Source organism: Taurulus bubalis (assembly GCF_910589615.1).
Source record: "Taurulus bubalis genome assembly, chromosome: 4".
NCBI classification, from domain to species: domain Eukaryota; kingdom Metazoa; phylum Chordata; class Actinopteri; order Perciformes; family Cottidae; genus Taurulus; species Taurulus bubalis.
Genome location: NC_136592.1, coordinates 2,636,942 through 2,655,571, shown reverse-complemented (window position 1 = coordinate 2,655,571; position 18,630 = coordinate 2,636,942). Strand labels below are relative to the sequence as shown.

Below are 18,630 nucleotides of genomic sequence, written 5' to 3'. Positions count from 1 at the left end.
TTCTGCTTGTACTCAGTGAGAGGCGGCATCCGGCTGTTGTCCGCAGTTAATCCGCGGTCTGAAGATGCGCGATCCGGAGGCGGGGCGTATCCGGTGCACATGGCCAAACTGAGTCTGACAGCAGGGCGGATCCGCCGACCTGAAGGCGGATCCGCCCCGGAGTCGACTGCTATCTGGGTAGGAACCCCTGTAATAAAATATTTCTCCCTTTTCTATTAAGCCTCAAGTCTTATTAGAAAGTAGTACCAACAGATCGTTCACCCAGGTACATCTTGGTGCCATGTTGAGTCCTAATCATGTTAATTGAGAAATATACTGTACATGCCTAGCTCATCTTGTTTGTCAGTGGACACTGATTGGTGATACTGAACTAAACAGAGCTAACACAATAGGCCAGGCAGCCCAGCCCTGTCGTGGCTGGACAGATTCTCCTCATGCCTATGTTATTACTGTTGGAGGTATGTGATGGCTGTTAGCCGGCTGAGCCTGACAACAAAAGGTGGTTTTATCCTATTAGCGGAGTGCTAACGTGTCTAATTCCTCTCTAGCGGATCAGTCTCTCTGGATGTAGCGGGGAAAGGGAAGCGGGAGAATTCCGAGTTGCACCGCAGTACATCAGTCCAATACACACAAATTGATCCCATCTATGGGGGCATGACATAAGAAGGTTGTAAACGGGGAAGTGTTTCACTCTGCCAGCTCCAAGGTCAGCCAGTGATCCAGGCCTGGGAGGCAGAGTGAAATGGAACCTGTGGAGGCATGTCAGAAATGTTAATTCTGGTTGACCAGGCATGAATAACAGTGTCAGAGGAATTATAGTTAGTTCCTGTGCTTTGGGTTTCACTGACATGGCAACGAAGGTTTTAGTACAGGGCCTGTGCTACCACTTTTCCAGGGGGAAAAGTTTTCTGTATTGTATAAATATGTGTTCTGACGATCGATCCAATGACGCATGGGTCGAAGGGCACAATTTAAAAGCACTTTAGAAAGCTTGTGCTTCTACACACACCCACACACACGCACACACACACACACACACACACACACACACACACACGCACACACACACACTTGCAGACCCTGTAAGAGATTCCTTTTTATTTGGCACTGTAGGTTCTGCGATGACATCACTGACCAAAGGGAAGCCAATTTTCCTATTTTCTGTGACACTCAGCCAGGAAAGCCTTCTCTCTTTCCATCTCTCCTCCCCTGCATCAAAGTCTCTCTCTGTCACTCACACTCTTTCATATGAGCTTTAAACACGGCAGATAAGAAGGGAGAAAGGTCGGTGAGATACATAATGGCTGTGGCAGCTTGGTGGGACTGCTTGCCTCAAACAGATCGGAGTGTTTCACAGGACTGTGAGGTTATGCTGCTGTTCAGTGGACACGGAGGGTAAAGTGATTCTCTTCAGTGTTTCAGCAGCCCAGTCTTGAGCTGAGTGAGACCTGCTGGACTCTTTGTATCCTTGGAGAAAGCATCCGATGGGACAACACTATCTATACAGTAGCTGCACATAGAACCAAGATGACACCACACTGCTAAAAATGATTTTGATCATTCAATGTTAAGATTTAAAATATAAGACGGTTTGACTTGATATGTTTGTTGCAGATCCTCCAGTACAGTTAGTTTTAAGACTTGTAAGCTTTTTTAAACACATTTTTATTGGTTTACAGCAGGGGTGCCCACAACTTTTTGGCTTGTGAGCTACTTTTAAAATGACCAAGTCAAAAAGATCTACCTACATTAATAATGGTAAATATTTACTATATAAATATTTACTATATATATATATATATATATATATATATATATATATATATATATATAAATATATATATATATATATATCTACCGAGTATACTTTCTATTTACAATATTGGCGTACCTTGCATAACTGCATGAACCCTTATGACACAATACAATTCTGTAAATGTTTGGTCATTACATTTAACTCTGATGACTTCACTGGATGGAACCAGCAGGGTTGCATAGTCTGGACAGTAGCTGCTGGTAGCCAGCCTCAGGTAGACTTCCAAATGATCATCAGTCATGGTGGAACGTTGTTTAATATTTTTATAATACTATTATAAAGTCGGCCTTCTCCAGATGCGCACGGAACAGCCGTCTTTGAAGAGCTCTCGCTCGAACAGAACAGGCGATCTTCGTTGCCACATCCATGATCTCTTTCATGTTTAGCATTTTAGCGCATAATGCTTGTTGGTGTATTATGCAGTGGTAATTAAGGAAGTCGGGGAAAACATCGTCCTCCCTGTACTTGGCAATAAATCCATTCAAGCTGCCAACCATTGCGGGCGCACCGTCCGTGGTGATTGACAATAGTATGTTCGTTCGAGATGAGCCAGTTCTGCGCAGAATCGATCGCCGGCGATCGGCGCGCAATGCATGCTTAAAATCCTTATTTTATGTGTAGTTGTAATACTTTACACTCAATTATTGACTCTTAGTCTCATGTTTAATCTAAAAACATATCTTGTGTGGTTGATAATACAAAATCGTATTTATACAACACATATCAAAACCAGTAATAATGTATTTTCACAGGCAGACCTGCCCACCGGGAGCTGCATTTTGTCAATAAAGTTTTTGAAAGAGTGAAAAAAAAGAAGATAAAAAAGTCTAATTTTGTTTTTAATGGCATGCGATCTACCACGATCGACGTATTGGGCACCGCTGGTTTACAGTGTATACAGTAAACCTAAACAAAATCAAGTAATTAAAATATTGTGTTGACCGTGCATAACACATCTGCTCACTGAGGTAATCACACATGTATTTAATCACTGACATAGCAACATGGAATGAAATACAAAAATATATCCTGTGAGTAATGCAGGAAAATAATGCATACCCAGAAGAACCCGCGATGAGCAAGCAAATCATTTTCAAAACCTCCTATGCTCCGAATTATATCGTAACCACTTTCTACCCTTGCCCTCCAGCTGTATATTTAAACAAAATGTATTCTGCAATTAATAAAGATATACTCGGGCCATGTTTACTGTTTATATGTTGACTGGTTACTGGGAGTTTAATTCCAAATATCCGTGTTATTCAGGACGAGAGCGGGAGAGGGAACGCACACCAGTGTTGGAGAGGTTGTGAAAACGCAAGTGTGAAGAACAATACTTCCACACTTGTGGCCTCGATGGAAAATATATAATAATTGTCCAATGTTTCAACATGAGTCTTCTTCAGGGTATAGAGCCATGTTACAAATAGCTTGCATCTATAATGAACACAATATTGATCAATCCCATATTCGACTGAAGAGCTCATGCTATGCAGGCTGATGAAGAATGCCAGGGTTCATTGTGCTCTTTGAGATATTCACAGATTTGTCAAAGCAAGCTGAATAGATAGACATTATGGTGTAATTGATTTGATTTGATACAGCCACCAGGTGGCCACGAACATGGGCAGTGAAGTCTGTCTAACTCGCCTAAGATGGCTGCTAAATCCTCCTTAAAGGCCATCACACACAGGAGGCGCGTCCGAGATGAGCCAGTCCCGTTTAGAATGGATCACCAATGATCGCTGCACAATGCATGCCGGTTAGATTTGTGTCCATTTACTCTGACGTCATGCACACGTGGTCAACGACAATCTCACGAGATCGAGGCGGCCGCAGTTTTTCGTTTCAGTTGTTGCCAGATCAAAGAGCTGATTGGCTCTCAGATGTGACAATAAACACCACATTTTGTTGAAAATCCTTATTTCCTGTGTAGTTGTAAAGCTTAATTATACAACACATATCAAAACAAGCAGCAATGTATTTCACAGGCAGACATGAAAAGAACAAAGGATAGCATACAATGCAGATACACGCACATTTCCACATAAATATATATTTACAAACATATGAATAAATCCAAACGGGTTCTGTAAATTAACTAAACGATTTCTGTAAAATCGGATCTAACAGCAAGTAACAGTTTTTTTGACTTGTTTATTCTTTGACGGCAGCTGAAAACTCTTCGACTTGACAGCAGTATTTTTTCAACGCCCTCAGCTCTCGTCCACTTTCCATGGGAGAAGCAGTTCATCTGGAACGAGCTTATAGCTTCCATTAAAAACTAGTTTGAGGGAAATGAAGACGCTGTAGACCTCTTAACGCTGATTGGTCAAGCCTTTATGCTTTACAATCTGTACACACTATCTGTACACACTATCCTATCCTATTCCTCCTTTCAACCTTCACAATAGCAGTGCATACCTTTGTACAACCACATACCCTTGAATTTTGGAATTCTTTGTATTGTGACTCTTCAGAAAGCTGTTTAAAAAATTTTAGAAGATTAATTCTTGTGGAAAATGTTAAAAATGTCATTTTTTTTCATATACATTTTTTCATATAAACTTGTCAGAAAAGGCATGTGAATATCATCCTCTGGTTGAAATGCGTGATCTTTGTATTGGGTTGTGTCCTACTGCAGGCCTCCAGGATGACCCGCTCAGATGAAGACCGGTATATCGGGTGGGATGCCTGGGGCCCCTGGAGTGAGTGCTCTCGCACCTGCGGGGGAGGAGCCTCCTACTCTCTACGGCGCTGTCTCAACGGAGGGTAAGACCTTTTTTCACATCTAACATGCACGATTTGAAAGCATTTTTTAAATATTGAAAAATATTGCAGAAATTGTATCATTAACAAAAATAAACAGAATCCAGCATGTGGTGCCTTTACAAAGTTGCAGCCCCTTTGGGGTTTACAAGACTGTTGAATGACTAAATCTATTATAGTAAGAGTTGCAAATCTGCTCAACCGAGACATTAGTGGGCGACTGTGGCTCAGTGGTGAGTAGGATCGTCCCTCAATCAGATGATCAGTTGAGCCTTGGCTCTGCTAGCCCATGTCCTTGAGCAAGACACTTAACCCAAAATTGCTACTGTAGCTGTGCCTACGGTGTATGAATGTGTGTATGAATGTTAGTTACTCCTGATGGGCTGGTGGCGCCGCTGTCATGAGTGGGTGAATGATGTCATGTAGTGTTAAAGCGCTTTGAGTGGTCTAAAGACTAGAAAAGCGCTCTACGAGTACAGGTCCATTTGCCATTACATTTTGAATGCCACAAATGATCCTGCTTAATTGTCAATTGTCATTGTTGAGCACATGTTTCCTGTCCCTTCACCTCATCTGAAGACGCTTAGAGCCCAAAACAAATAGACTGATGTTTGAAAGCTTCAGGCACAATTTCAATGTATCAAATCTTGCCTCTTATGTATGGCCATCATTCCTATAAGAAATAATTATATTGTTCTAACAAAATGAATTGCTGAGATCAGGTTACAAACAAACTTCCAGGTTTGTCAAACTTATTTAGAAGAGGAAACAAATTATATACTATATTCAGAGAAAAAACTTCAGTATTTACAAGAGTTAAACATAAATGAATATGAAAACGTGGACATTAAAGTGACACATTGACAAATGTGGCTACATTACAGCTATGAATTTATGAGAAAAAACTCCAATCTTTTATTTCAGCACGACCGTTGAGAAGACTTTACACACTGACGTGTTTAACGGGCCGTGCCCACCTGTCACTGTTAGTCGAAGGGAAATCCCACCACATAACTGCTTATATTGAACCACATTATTATGGTAAATGGACCTGTACTTGTGTAGCGCTTGGCACGTGGTTCTTCCGACCACTCAAATCGCTTTAACACTACTTGTCATCATTCACACCCATTCATACACTGATGGGAGGAGCTACCATGCAAGGTTCCACCTGCCCATCATGACTAACTAACATTCACACACACATTCACACACCGTAGGCACAGCTACGGGAGCAATTTGGGTGCAAAGTGTCTTGCCCAAGGACACATCAACAGCGGCTAGTGGAGCCGCAGATCAAGTACCCTTTTTGACCTACAAAGGCCCAAATATGCTGTTGTATGTAGTTTTCACCATGGTTTCCATCAGTTATGATAACATCAAAGTAATTGCTTGGATCTGGGAACACGGTAACATCACCAAAAACAAGCTTCGCTGAAGAGAGGGAAAGAATGAGCTGGAAACTCAGACAGGGTCCAGACCACCTCGGCGGTCGGTGGAAGTCAAGGAGACAGTGTCTGGGTCGGGTGTGTCCTGTATCTTCCTCACACTGATAAAAGCGTTGAGTGTGTGGGTTTTCAAATCTCTGCTGTTTTTAAAAGCCACATTCAGACTGTCTGCTCCCATTGTCAGCCTGTCTCTGCTCAGCTATGTGCTGCACAGTGTTGCTTGTTCAGGAAGTCATCACAGGCAATCTATTTCAGACTGTGCCCCGTGGCATTATTCTATCGCCTCCTGGCAACACATTCGTCGCCATTATATCTGACTGCAGCCTCACTTTCTCACCCATGCTGCTGTTGTAATTTCTCCCTCTAAGTGACAACTTTTCTACTGTACACAAACAAATAGCAAATGCAGTAAATACACACAGCAGTGTTGAATCTTGTTAATTGTCACCTTGTGGTTATGATTTAAAATTGATTGTCGTGAAATAGAGATGATAGGAGGTAAAACAACCTGCAAACTGGCCTTTGGGTTTGTCCAGAGGCGGTTTTATGGTTATGTTTTGTCATCTTTGGGCCAGTGTTGCTCCATTGAATGTTTCCTGTGGAGAAAGGTTTTCTCCTATGGGATGCAGAGCTACTGAACAACATGTCAACTAAGGCCTTCACATTGTAATCCAAGTGTTCATTCCTCATTATCCATGATAGATACTGCTGAAGATATAACCAGGTTTGATTCACTCAAAGCTCACTAGACTATGGTATTATCCTGAACAATAGTCCGGTGATTTAGTATCGCTCTAGATCTACTAAAGCAGGTGGACTCACAAGAGAGATAAACAAAAAAGGACTAAAGTTATGAAGCAGAGGGTAAAAATACTCACACATTCCCACAATGCAATTTGATTGCATCCAATACCCAGGCTTTTGGTCAAAAATATTAATCCCAGGATGAGGTACCTTTTACGGGCATCAACGGGGTTATTGTTATTAGTTCCAACTTTGGAAAGACCCCTCCAGAGTGGAGGGAGACAGTCAGTTTCACCAACTCATTCTTGTAAGTTAAATAAACATCCTTGATAGCACTAACTTGATTTTGTAAGTTAAATAAACATCTTTAATGACACAAACTCATTTGTGTAAGTTAAATAAACATAATTGATTAAGTAGCTTTTAGTAGGTATTTTGTTTCCACAGTACAAAGAATAGGCAAGTAAAATATTTAGAATACCTTTTTTAAAGGAGCTGTTAACATTCTGAACATTAATATAGCTGCAAACCACTATTAGCGATGTAAACATTACAAGTCAATCTGAGCACAGAATGAAGCCAGTCTGCGTGTGTGTGTGTGTGTGTGTGTGTGTGTGTGTGTGTGTGTGTGTGTGTGTGTGTCTGTGTGTGTGTGTGTGTGTGTGTGTGTGTGTGTGTGTGTGTGTGTCTGTGTGTGTCTATGTGTGTGTGGAGCTTCTCCATACTCTGTTGATTTAGCGAGGCTGGCCCGCATGCTTGAGCGTGTCCTACTGGCTGGCTCACGGCCACCGCTTTGCCCTGCTCTTATGTGACGGTAACAGCTGACGGCAGCGTAGCAGCCACCCTCAGGTAAACACTGGTAGTTCTGTCAGCACTTCTCACTGTTGTTAGTGCTGTTAGCATCATTGGCTATGAGCCGTCGGCTTGCCTTTTACAGAATGAGAGCTTTTGATAGGAAATCAAAATGGTTTATAATCTTATATCTCGCACATAGATTTTCCTCTTTACGGAATTGTTTACTTTATACTTACTTAACCTTTTAAGTTAAATTAAGCTGTACAAGCTTTCCTTTAATTAGGATTTGCTAAATTGCAATTACTGTTTTTTTATTTTATTACTTTATTATTTAAGTTACTTAAATGATTTATTTTTGAAAACTGATTACATAAGCAACTTTGTTATCTATTTATCTATATACCTATATATCTATATACATATATAGATATAGATATATATGTATATATATATATATATATATATATATATACATATATATCTATATATATATATATATATATATATATATATATATATATATATATATATATATATATATATATATCTATATCTATAGATATAGATACAGCCACATCATTATTTATATTGTTGGTTCATACATTGAATTTTTTCACAAATAACCGAGTAATTGCTTTGTCTATAACATTTCTGAAAATTGTGAGAAATTACATACTCAATGTCTTGTTTTGTTCCCAACTAAAAATATTCAATTTTACTGTCATAGATGAGTGAAGAAACTTTTCCTTCAAAAAGTTACTCAAACCGATTAAACAATTATGTGCTTGTATAGCGCTTTTCTAGTCTTCCGACCACTTTTACACTTTTACACATGTCATTCACCCTTTCACACCCATGTATACACTGATAGCTACTATGCAAGTTGCCACCTGCTAATTAAGACCCATGTATACACTGATGGCTACCATGCAAGTTGCCACCTGCTACTTAATATCCATGAATACACTAATAGCTACCATGCAAGGTGCCACCTGCTCATTCATAGTGTCTGTATGAGACACGTCAGGCTTTTAACTTACTTGAATGTATACCCAGTCCCGGCTACATTAGATCCTCACATCAGCTGCTCCGGAAGTCAGGTGATGTAGTAAGAGCCACACAGTCTGTAAGGTGAAGAGGCCTGGGTCGATGATTAGGCCAAACAACACTTTCTTTCAGATGACCGTGGTTCGAGACTTGTGTGAAACCAAAAGTAAACAGTGACTTATTTTATGTAACATTAGTGAATTGCATAACATACATAACTTAACACACAGAGTAAGTAGGCTAGGCTAATTAGCTGAAGTTGCATTACGAATATACCTGAACCACAATCCTTTACTAAACCAAGTAGTTTTGTTGACTAAACCTCATGCCAAGGGGTCATGACTAAGTGTCAGAAACGGGACAAGCTGTGAATGCTGTTTAAAACAGATTAGCAGGGTTCAGATTCGTTATGAAATACTGTGGAAAATGAAATGGTAAATAAACTTGCTAAATAGACTTGCTTTGATATAGCCTTTCCGACTAAAGCCTTCATACACTGCACAGCCATTAGAAGCAATTTGGGGTTCAGTATCTTGAACACTGGAGACCACCAAATTCTGATTTACTGGGCTCGCTAACCTAGGATAAGGGCCCAAGCTCTGCGTCATGGCTAACAATGTGACAGTGTAACAATGTGAAATCACTGTATTCATTATTTATTTAGAAAATTAAACACAAATTGTCAGCAAGTTTTCCACAATGTCTTGTTTTTATATACGCAAGAAAACGTTCATGACCTGAAATGTCACTGTGAATGTTCCTTAAGCAGTTCACATTGAGTAACTCCTCCTCTCGGTTTGGTCCAGTATGGTGCCTCATTGTTTGTAGTGCCTCTCCAGTCTTCCTCTGCTGTGGAGAATATGGCAATAGCAGTGGTTCAAAAGCATAGTTTATCAATGCCTGAATTGTGAACTGAATTACAGCCAGCCAGTCTTGAATGTATAAAGAAAACTTGTTTCTGTTGATATGATTCTGGGTTCATTACTTTCATCTCTCAGTCTGTCTCCTGACAAGTTGTCATATTATCTTTTCCTCACTTTTCAACTGGGCTCTAAAAGACACCCGACACTCGTTGTTATCATCACTTTTCATTTTGCCAGCTGTGCATTTCCTGGTGAAAGGCCATAGAAAGCTCTCACATTTCGCTATCAAAGGCATAACTCGCATATTCAGAATGCTTTTAATATGTATCATTGGTGAACAGTAAATTATTGTCCTTCCTTTCCTTTTTTCCGTAAAATACTACTATTTTAATCTGGTCTCAAGGAATGTAATGTTTCTTGGGCTTTGTCATTACACAAAATGGCATTAAAAGACAATGTCAGGATCGGTGTAAGAGGATGATGAGGTTTGTCCTGCATTATAATAAAAGACTCAACAAATAAAATACAAAACATTCTAGATACTCAACAGGACCCACTTCACCTCACTTTAAGCATAAAGTGAGGTGAAGTGGGTCCTGTTGAGTATCTAGCTTGATGGAGGCTAGAACAAACCTCAAGCGGTTTGATCTTCTTACTCAACTGATTCTTGCTCGTCCGTTATTCCTACCAATATGTTTCTGTTCCTGGTCTCTTGGAGGCCTGAAAAAAAGGAGGCCTGGAAATAAAATTACATTACAAAATATTACTGACCTTTTTAAAAAATTTACTTTCAACATTATTTTTTCCACACTTTAATTTGCTGGAATCTCTAGCCTGCAAGTTGCTCTTTGATATTTTTTATCTCGCAAATCCCCAAAAAGGAAATTTCAAAACACTTTCGATTAAATTTCACTGTTGTGTCACTTATTCGAGTTAGTTTTCTAGTACTGCCAATTGTTTGTGTCTGTAGCATAATGAGTCTGGAAACCCACTGGTACTTGACTGGTTAGAACGACGATCCTAATTGGTATTCTTTCCCTCGACGGCTACAAGGGGCAGCAATGGGCCCATTCCATACTGGAAAACAAACTTCAATAAGGGACACAATTTATGCTTTAATGGAATTGTTTTCAAACCAATTATACTTTAGTTTTGCAAAACTGAACGAACTAACAAACACATTTTGCACATGTATGCTCCAAATGGTAACCCGCATCCCAGAGCTTTTCTACGGGGCTGTCTTGGGCGCCACACAGTAGATGAGACGCCTTAACAATGTATAGAACCTGCAGGGGCGGGGCAGTCATCATGTATTGCTAAAAGTGATTGATAAATGGTTGTAAAGTCCAGCTTCTGTCGCTCTAAAATGAATGAGGGATTACAAATGCAGTCTTGATCAAACAAATAAAAAGATAAACAAAAAACTTGAGACTATACCGAGTCAAAAGCAATTTCAGAACCATTCGATTTATTAACTGACTAATTGACAGAATAATACATTTGGAACATGATGGCCCGGCCATCAGTAGAGCTAATCTGAAAAGGATATTGTTGGCGTGTCATACAAAAGCATCACTGTATTGTTGCAGTTCTTTACAGAGACAAATGAAACCTGCTTCTACAGCATTTATCTAACATTGTTCACCTGTTTTCCTTTTTACATTATACTGTGTGACATAGTATTTGTGCCCTTTCCTGACAAACAGACCTGTACAGCGGTCATATCAGTATTCTGAGTTTAGTAGAAGACATTTCCAGACACACAAACATTTTGTCTGTTGAGCAGTTATGTTGGGTTGTAGTCTGTGCATTACTATGGAGCCGTGGCTCACTGCTGTCTGTTTTGGTTCAACTGAAAGGCTGTAGTGTGGTTCCAGCTCTCTATCTGATTCTGCCCTAAGATGACAGCTTTGCTTGACATTTTGAGCTATGCCAGCTGGAGCTCACTACATTTCTGAGATGGTTGCTGGCTTGATGGTGTGTGTGTGTGTGTGTGTGTGTGTGTGTGTGTGTGTGTGTGTGTGTGTGTGTGTGTGTGTGTGTGTGTGTGTGTGTGTGTGTGTGTGAGGTTCTATTCTGTTCACATGTGAAATGTAATAAATAATTACCTATTTCACATCTTTCTTTTGATAAGGGAAAATACATAGTCTTGTAAAATGGGTCTAGAAGTAGTCTCTATCTATGAAAGCAGTTGACAGTGGCGATCTCCACTGCTTGCAAGTATACAGTCACCCCCATACAAAGAGGATACACTCCTGGTACTTAAAGCATCAAAGAATTGCATGGAAAGATCCTCTTTCCTGTTTCTTCACACACCTCTGTGTCATGAGTTTATAGCGTTATGTTCACTCTGAACTCTGTGGATTTTACTTCTAATAACAGAAAATGCAATATTTATTTCTTAAAAATAGTTACAGAAGGAATTTAGAAAGAACAGCATATTCATTAAAGTACCTTACCTTCCTTTGCAGAAGCTGTGGCGGCAAAAACATCCGCTACAGAACGTGTAGCAACATGGTGAGTCTGAACTTTACTTTATTTTTTATGTTGTTAAAAATGTAATTGTTGTAACTAAATTACTTTGAGACTTTACTTGAAAAAGAAAAGCTGTAACTGTTACATTCACACCTCTTTTGAAGGTGATATGTGCATGCGACATTTATTTTGTACAGTTTAATACCTGGAGCGCAGTGGAGCTACTTAGCTGTCAGGGTAACTTGGTTCACTTCTCAAAATTACACGGCCAAATTGAATGCTGGTAAGTTGGGCGGCGAACAGCTGTTTGTGTGGCATGTCTTCCGGTCTGTCTCTTCCTGTTTTTTTTGTGCACGAACTCTATTCACCATGCAATTCGGCGCTGTAATTTTATAACAAGTGTGAACCATGACTGAGCCCAGTTACACTGACAGTTAAGTAGCTCCACTGCGCTCCCAGTATTAAACTGTAAAAAGTCAATGTTGCTGCCTACTGCTGTTGCGGCTATGGACGACTTGCAGTACTTGACAGTACTGCTTCTAGTTGACCCGTGCTGTTAATGGAATCAATGTGTTTACTTGTTTAAAAAAATATATATCGTAATATACCGTGAAATCGCCAGAATCTTACAAAATACCGTGATATGAATTTTTGCCCATACTGCACAGCCCTACGTAAATATCAGCTTATAACCCAAATGTTATGGTACATGGATATCATTGTAACCACACGGTTATCATTGTAATAACATGGATATCATTGTAGCCACATAGCCACATGGATATCATTTAGCCACATGGATATCATTGTAGCCACATGGATATCACTGTAGCCACATGGATATCATTTTAGCCACATGGATATCACTGTAGCCACATGGATATCACTGTAGCCACATGGACATCATTGTAGCCACATGGTTATCATTGTAACATGATGACCCCTAACTTAGAGTAGTCATTTCAATCCAAAACAAAATGTTTCCTTTAACCTAAACAATGTAATGCTCCTTGTTGTCAGTTTACGCAGATGTTTTTTTTTTCATACAGCCAATCAAATATTAAAGTGGTAATATTCACATATCTTCACAAGCAGATATGTGTTGTCTAACAGCAAAACAGCAGCCTGCTGCACAACCCAAGTTTGATGCTGCTGTGGTCCTTTCTCTTCAGTACCAGTAACAACTTGTATCCTCCAGCGCAACTTTGTTTTTCCTCTGTCTCTCGTTCCAGGGCTTAGCCTGCCAGCTGCTGTCAACCAAACACAGACACCGACATGCTGCTCCAGCTGCTTAGAGCAACAGGAGCATTTATAATATTTTCCTAAAGACATTTTTTCTCCCTTTTTTTAATAATAAAGTAAATACATTCAAAAAACAAAGTCTGATTTTAGTTGGACTTTAATTGAACTGTGTCTTTTATATTTAATATTAGATATATGGAGTGACGGTTCTTCTTTTGGGAAGCTGATGGCATCTCTTCAGTTCTCAGTAATTGGAATCTCTAAGTTAATGCATATCCACTTTATAATTCAAACTCTTCTGAGCTCTAGTATTTGAAGTAGGGGCCTTGGGAAAATGAAGGTGTGTAGGTCGAACCTGTTCTTTAATATTCATGCCACTCAAAATAGTTGTGCCCCGACTGTCCCAAGAAAAAAAAGGTAACCAAAGATCTCAACTGGATCTTTTGAGTTTGAGTAATTTCTAACTTTGGTTCCTTAAAATCAAACCAAAATAGATTTTAAAAGGATAAAGGATTTGTGTATCACAAAAGTATATCGTGCTTTGTGTGCACCAGGTTGGGAAATAAAGGAAACATCAATAATTTAGCGATAATAGAGTCTGTTCTAAGTAAATAATCCCTTCACCAGTCCTTGACAGTGCATCATGTAATATCAACATTGTCATTTGATCCATGAGAAAACGGCTACCACAACCACTCCAACGATGGTAGTTTTACAGGACTTCACTTTCCCAAACCACAGAAGAACATCCAGCCTGTTGAAACAACCTTCTTACACCGTTTTTTAAGTGGTTTAGTCTGGATTCATCATAGAGCTTCAATCACACCCAGTGGGAAATGGTCCCAGGATAATATTCAGCCCCTTTCCCCCATTTACACATGGAGGCTAACGGTCTGAACTGAAGCCTCTGTTGAATAGGCTCCATACAGGCGTCTGACGAATATGTAGACAGGCTGAGTGAAGCTGATGTGTCCAGTTTTCAGTCTGGGAGAAGAGAGATTTATTGGATGCTAAATGTCTGCCAGTTGTCACTAGGGTTGGGTACCGAGAACGTCCAACACGTCCGGTACCTACCGGACCGAAAAGCAACGCAGATTTCGGTGCTTCCTTCCGGTGCCTGAGCCGATTTAAATCCTTTTTTTTTTACCCTACTCTGTAAAGTTGCACGGTATATAGATACTAAAAAGGTAGCGCGGTACCCGCACGTTAAAAACGATTATTAAAATAGCGCGGATCAGAGCGCACTCGCTGCTCTGCTCTCTGTCCGCCTGCATGCAGAGCGGGGCTCGAGGGGGCGGGGCTTCCAGCGCTCACACACACAGTGTGCGCACACAGAGATCGCTGGAGACACGAGCACGAGCTTTTGAACGTCGTCCTCGGCTTGATGGAACAAATCTCTCCAATTGATCTTAATGATGACGTGTAGTCCAGTAAAGCAGCAGTTTTAGGATCCAACAGTGTCTGAGTTCTGTTGCAGAAGAAAAAGTAGAAAGAAGAAAAAGAATTGCCTTGGCAATAAAAAAGTATCGGTTCAGGCACCGTGTAGGCACCGGTATCGTTTAAAAAGTATCGGTTTAGCACCGGTATCGGAAAAAACCCAAACGATACCCATCCCTAGTTGTCACCCAGTGGAACAAGCATCCCTTATTAATCTGAAGCGTCCAGTCCCAAGAAGCAACCCGGTGTTAAAGTGCTCTGCTATAGTGTATCAGACCGCAGGTCAGATCCGCGGCAGCTTTGCGTGATACATTTTCAATCTGGAGGCGGAGACTGCAGTGCGAGGCTCCTTGGGAGGCGGGGGTCTCGCCGCAACACCCGCTGCTCGCTGAGGACAGAAACTGCAGAACAATACGCTTTCACTTCAGTCTCCAAGTCGGCAACACTGCCCGTCGTGAGGCTGCGTAAACGCGCGCGTGCGCGCACACATAAATCGCCTTCAAAGTAAAAGCAGTGCCGTTTGTATTGCACTCATGGCGTGCACCTTATTTATTTTTCATTTTTGATTGACCTCACACGGGCCAGACTGGGAGAGCCTGGCAGAGCCGTAAGATGCCCAGGTCTGCCTTATGACCTTAAAAAGCCTAAATTGCTCTCATAGATCTGCATCTCATTTATATATAAAGAAGAATATTAAAAGCTGAGAAGTCACTGGGATAGGGTTAGCATAAGGTGCACAGGTTGTATTGTTTAGCCAGCAAGGTTACGAAAGCAAGCATACCCAACAACACAGTGCAGGAAAAAATGGAATCCAGTCTTCGTTTGAAGAACAGAGCTAGCCGATATTTAGCAATATTGGATTGGATTAATAACTTGGATTAATTTCATGGAAAACCTGTTTGATTGTTTTGATTGGTGGACCCTTACAGACTAAAGGAATGTAAATCATTGACAAAGGAACATATATTTAGACTTTATGACCACTTCAACGGTTCACCACGTTATTCCATCTTTCTTATTTATATGCCGATAAATCTGAATGAATTACATTTTAGTGCTCTTGGTTTCCGTAAAATATTCTAACCGATTGAATTGTGGAAAGTCTGACCGATCCAAGAAGAGTCTAAGCATTTAAACCTTTAAGCTTATCCCGGTTGTGAGAGCTGTGAGATTGAACCAAAACATTATTTTTGCTGCAGTAAAACCAAAACAACACTGTAACAAGATAACTGTAGAATGTACAGTAACTTGCTCGCCGCAATTAGCAAGTAAGTAGCTGTAGTATATTTCAGAATATGCTTACTGGAAAATCACAGTAATCACAGTACCTATGGAATACTGTAGTCATTTTTGAAGTAATAATCCCAGTACCGTCATTGCTATTACAGTAGTTATCAAAATACTGTACTTGTCATCACAGTAACCGTGTACAGTTTACAGCAAATCCTAGACTACTGTAAAATGCATCACTGTATGCATTGTAATACTGTAAATGAATACCAGTAAAAATAATTACATAATGAAGGTTTTTTTTCAATAAAAGTCATATATCTTAATATTTCAACATTTTAAATACAAATTTTACATTTAGTTTGTAAAAAAACAAAAAAAAATGTATGGTATTCTTGAACATACAACATTTTAAATGTTCCTCTTTCTTCAAGTTACTATGACAATTTAAACATGTTTTAAAGTATTTTGACAGTAAACTGTAAAATTCAAGCACTGGAAGCAATAAAATATTCAGGTCAAGGGGGAAAAGTATAAAAACTATTTGAACTCAAAAAAGTAAATAAAATGTCCATGACTGACTTTATTGTTACTGGAATCCTACTGGAATCCTCTCCCTGGGCGGTCGTCTTCTCCATGAACTGGAGTCTCTTCCTGAACTGGAGTCTCTTCTTGAACTGGAGTCTCTTCCTGAACTGGAGTCTCTTCCATGAACTGAAGTCTTCTCCGTGAACTGGAGTCTTCTCCGTGAACTGGAGTCTCTTCCTGAACTGGAGTCTCTTAATGAACTGGAGTCTTCTTCCCTCCAGTGGAAGGACAGAGAGACATTGGTTACTGATTCCCATTAGAAATACCACAATATGTTTCTACTATGACGATGTCAGCCTATGTGGTGTTTTATCTGGTACTGGGATCTCACCAACATGATGAGCCTTGAGGCTCAGCAGGGACCCATGGACCTCAACATCAGCCTGGTGGAGGTTTCCTGCAACACAGGCAGGAAATAAACAGACATTAGTACCATATTTATTAGGATAGACATGAAAGAAACCCTTACTTTGATGTTCCCGGTGTATTTAGGGGGAAAGGGAGAAGAGAAGCATTGTTTAGTCTGGAAGGTGTGGTTCACGTTGGCACATGAAGCAGGACAGAGATGGTTGCCATAACAAACACCAGATTTTTTGGTACAACTTTATATATTGGGCTGTGAATGTGTGTGTGTGTGTGTGTGTGTGTGTGTGTGTGTGTGTGTGTGTGTGTGTGTGTGTGTGTGTGTGTGTGTGTGAGAGAATGTGATCTACAATTGTATATGTTTTAAATGCATAGTGTGGAGGATATCATAAGGTTTTAAGGCAATCCGACGTAAAACGCAATATTTATTATAGATTAAAGTTGTAAATCGGTCAGATTAGACCCGAACACGACAGGAGGGTTAAGCTAGCAACAAAGTAACAACGTTATACCAGTTGTTGCAGTCTGCCCTGCCATGTAGTGTTAGCTCAGAAAACACATGCCATGTTGTGCTGTCTGACCTGTTGTGGTGCTCACAACGTTCTGGTTCACTCACAACGTTCTGGTTCACCTTCAGTGGTGCTCGGTAACATTACTCGTGCCACTTGTGCCTCACGGTAGCTAGCAAGAGAGAAAAGAGTCAAAACTTCTTCAAACGGATCTAGCCTTAGCTAACGAGCGCACCAACACACACACATTCACGGCAACAGAGTCACACATAAACGATTCCAATTAATTTACAAGTTACACTAAACACATGCCATTTATCAACTATATGAAGCCAAATGATTTATATCACAATTTAATAAGCAAATACTATATTTTGGTAATATTAGTAACACTAACGTTAGCTTACTAGTGCGGGAAAGTGTCCCTATTTCCCTCTTAAAGTCACGTAGTGTTATGTTGCGTTCACACCGAACGCGGTGGGAATTTGACGCGCGACCAGATTACATGCAAAGTCAATGTACAGACGCCCAGCGAAAAAGTGCTTTTTACAACGCGTTTGAGGCGGCGTGAATAGCGCGTTTGGCGCGTGGCGAACAGAGCGAAGGACGCGTGAATTCGCGCGAGTTGAATTATCCCAACTCCGGCGAAGAAATCGCATGACACAAAGTTTGCGTCAGCCAATCAGCGTTGAGAGTCAGCATTGAGAAGCTCCGCCCGTCACCACCACCGTCTTGCCGTTCCTGAATGAAACTGCTGCTGCTCCGCCTGAACCAGCGCTGGTAGCGGCTTCATTGAGACACTGTTGTGGGACTACGGATAATATTATGAACCCAGTTTGATGTTCCGATGTATGTGGAATTTACACAACAAGTATAAAGCAGAACTAGTGGTTATTTCCATGGTGGATGAAGAAAACGACATCTGTTTCACGGAGATAAGCCAGACGCAGTTCCTGGAGGAGTCGGTAAAATTCACTGAGCTGTGTGTGGCTACGGATGATGTTATGAACCTAAACACGAGGGCGTTTGATGTTCCGACGTTTTTGGGACTTCCACAACAAGTATAAAGCAGAACCAGTGGTTGTTTATTCCATGGTCGATAGCGGAAATGACAGATCTTTTCATGGCAACGGAGACAAGCCACGGCCCCTTTGACGCGACGCGAATATTCGGTGTGAACACCCTTTTATTGTCGAGCGAGTAAACTACCACGGTAACTTTACTTGAGAAGACTGTGCTGTCTGTAATTAATGTACATTTGCAAAATGCTGGCAAAAAGGAAATATAAAGGAATAATTATGAGC

The 18,630-nt window shown here is 40.5% G+C and overlaps 1 protein-coding gene across 1 annotated transcript in view; it reads left to right on the top strand.

Moving 5' to 3' along the window:
- Nucleotides 1-18,630, top strand: part of adamtsl3 (ADAMTS-like 3) — a gene marked incomplete at its 5' end in the record, with an annotated part of 159,041 nt that overhangs the window by 87,034 nt on the left and 53,377 nt on the right. Inside the window, 2 exons of the mRNA XM_079217444.1 lie at nucleotides 4,461-4,588; nucleotides 11,954-11,999. Coding sequence (XP_079073570.1) covers nucleotides 4,461-4,588; nucleotides 11,954-11,999 — 174 coding nt within the window. The remainder of the gene's footprint in view (nucleotides 1-4,460; nucleotides 4,589-11,953; nucleotides 12,000-18,630) is intronic.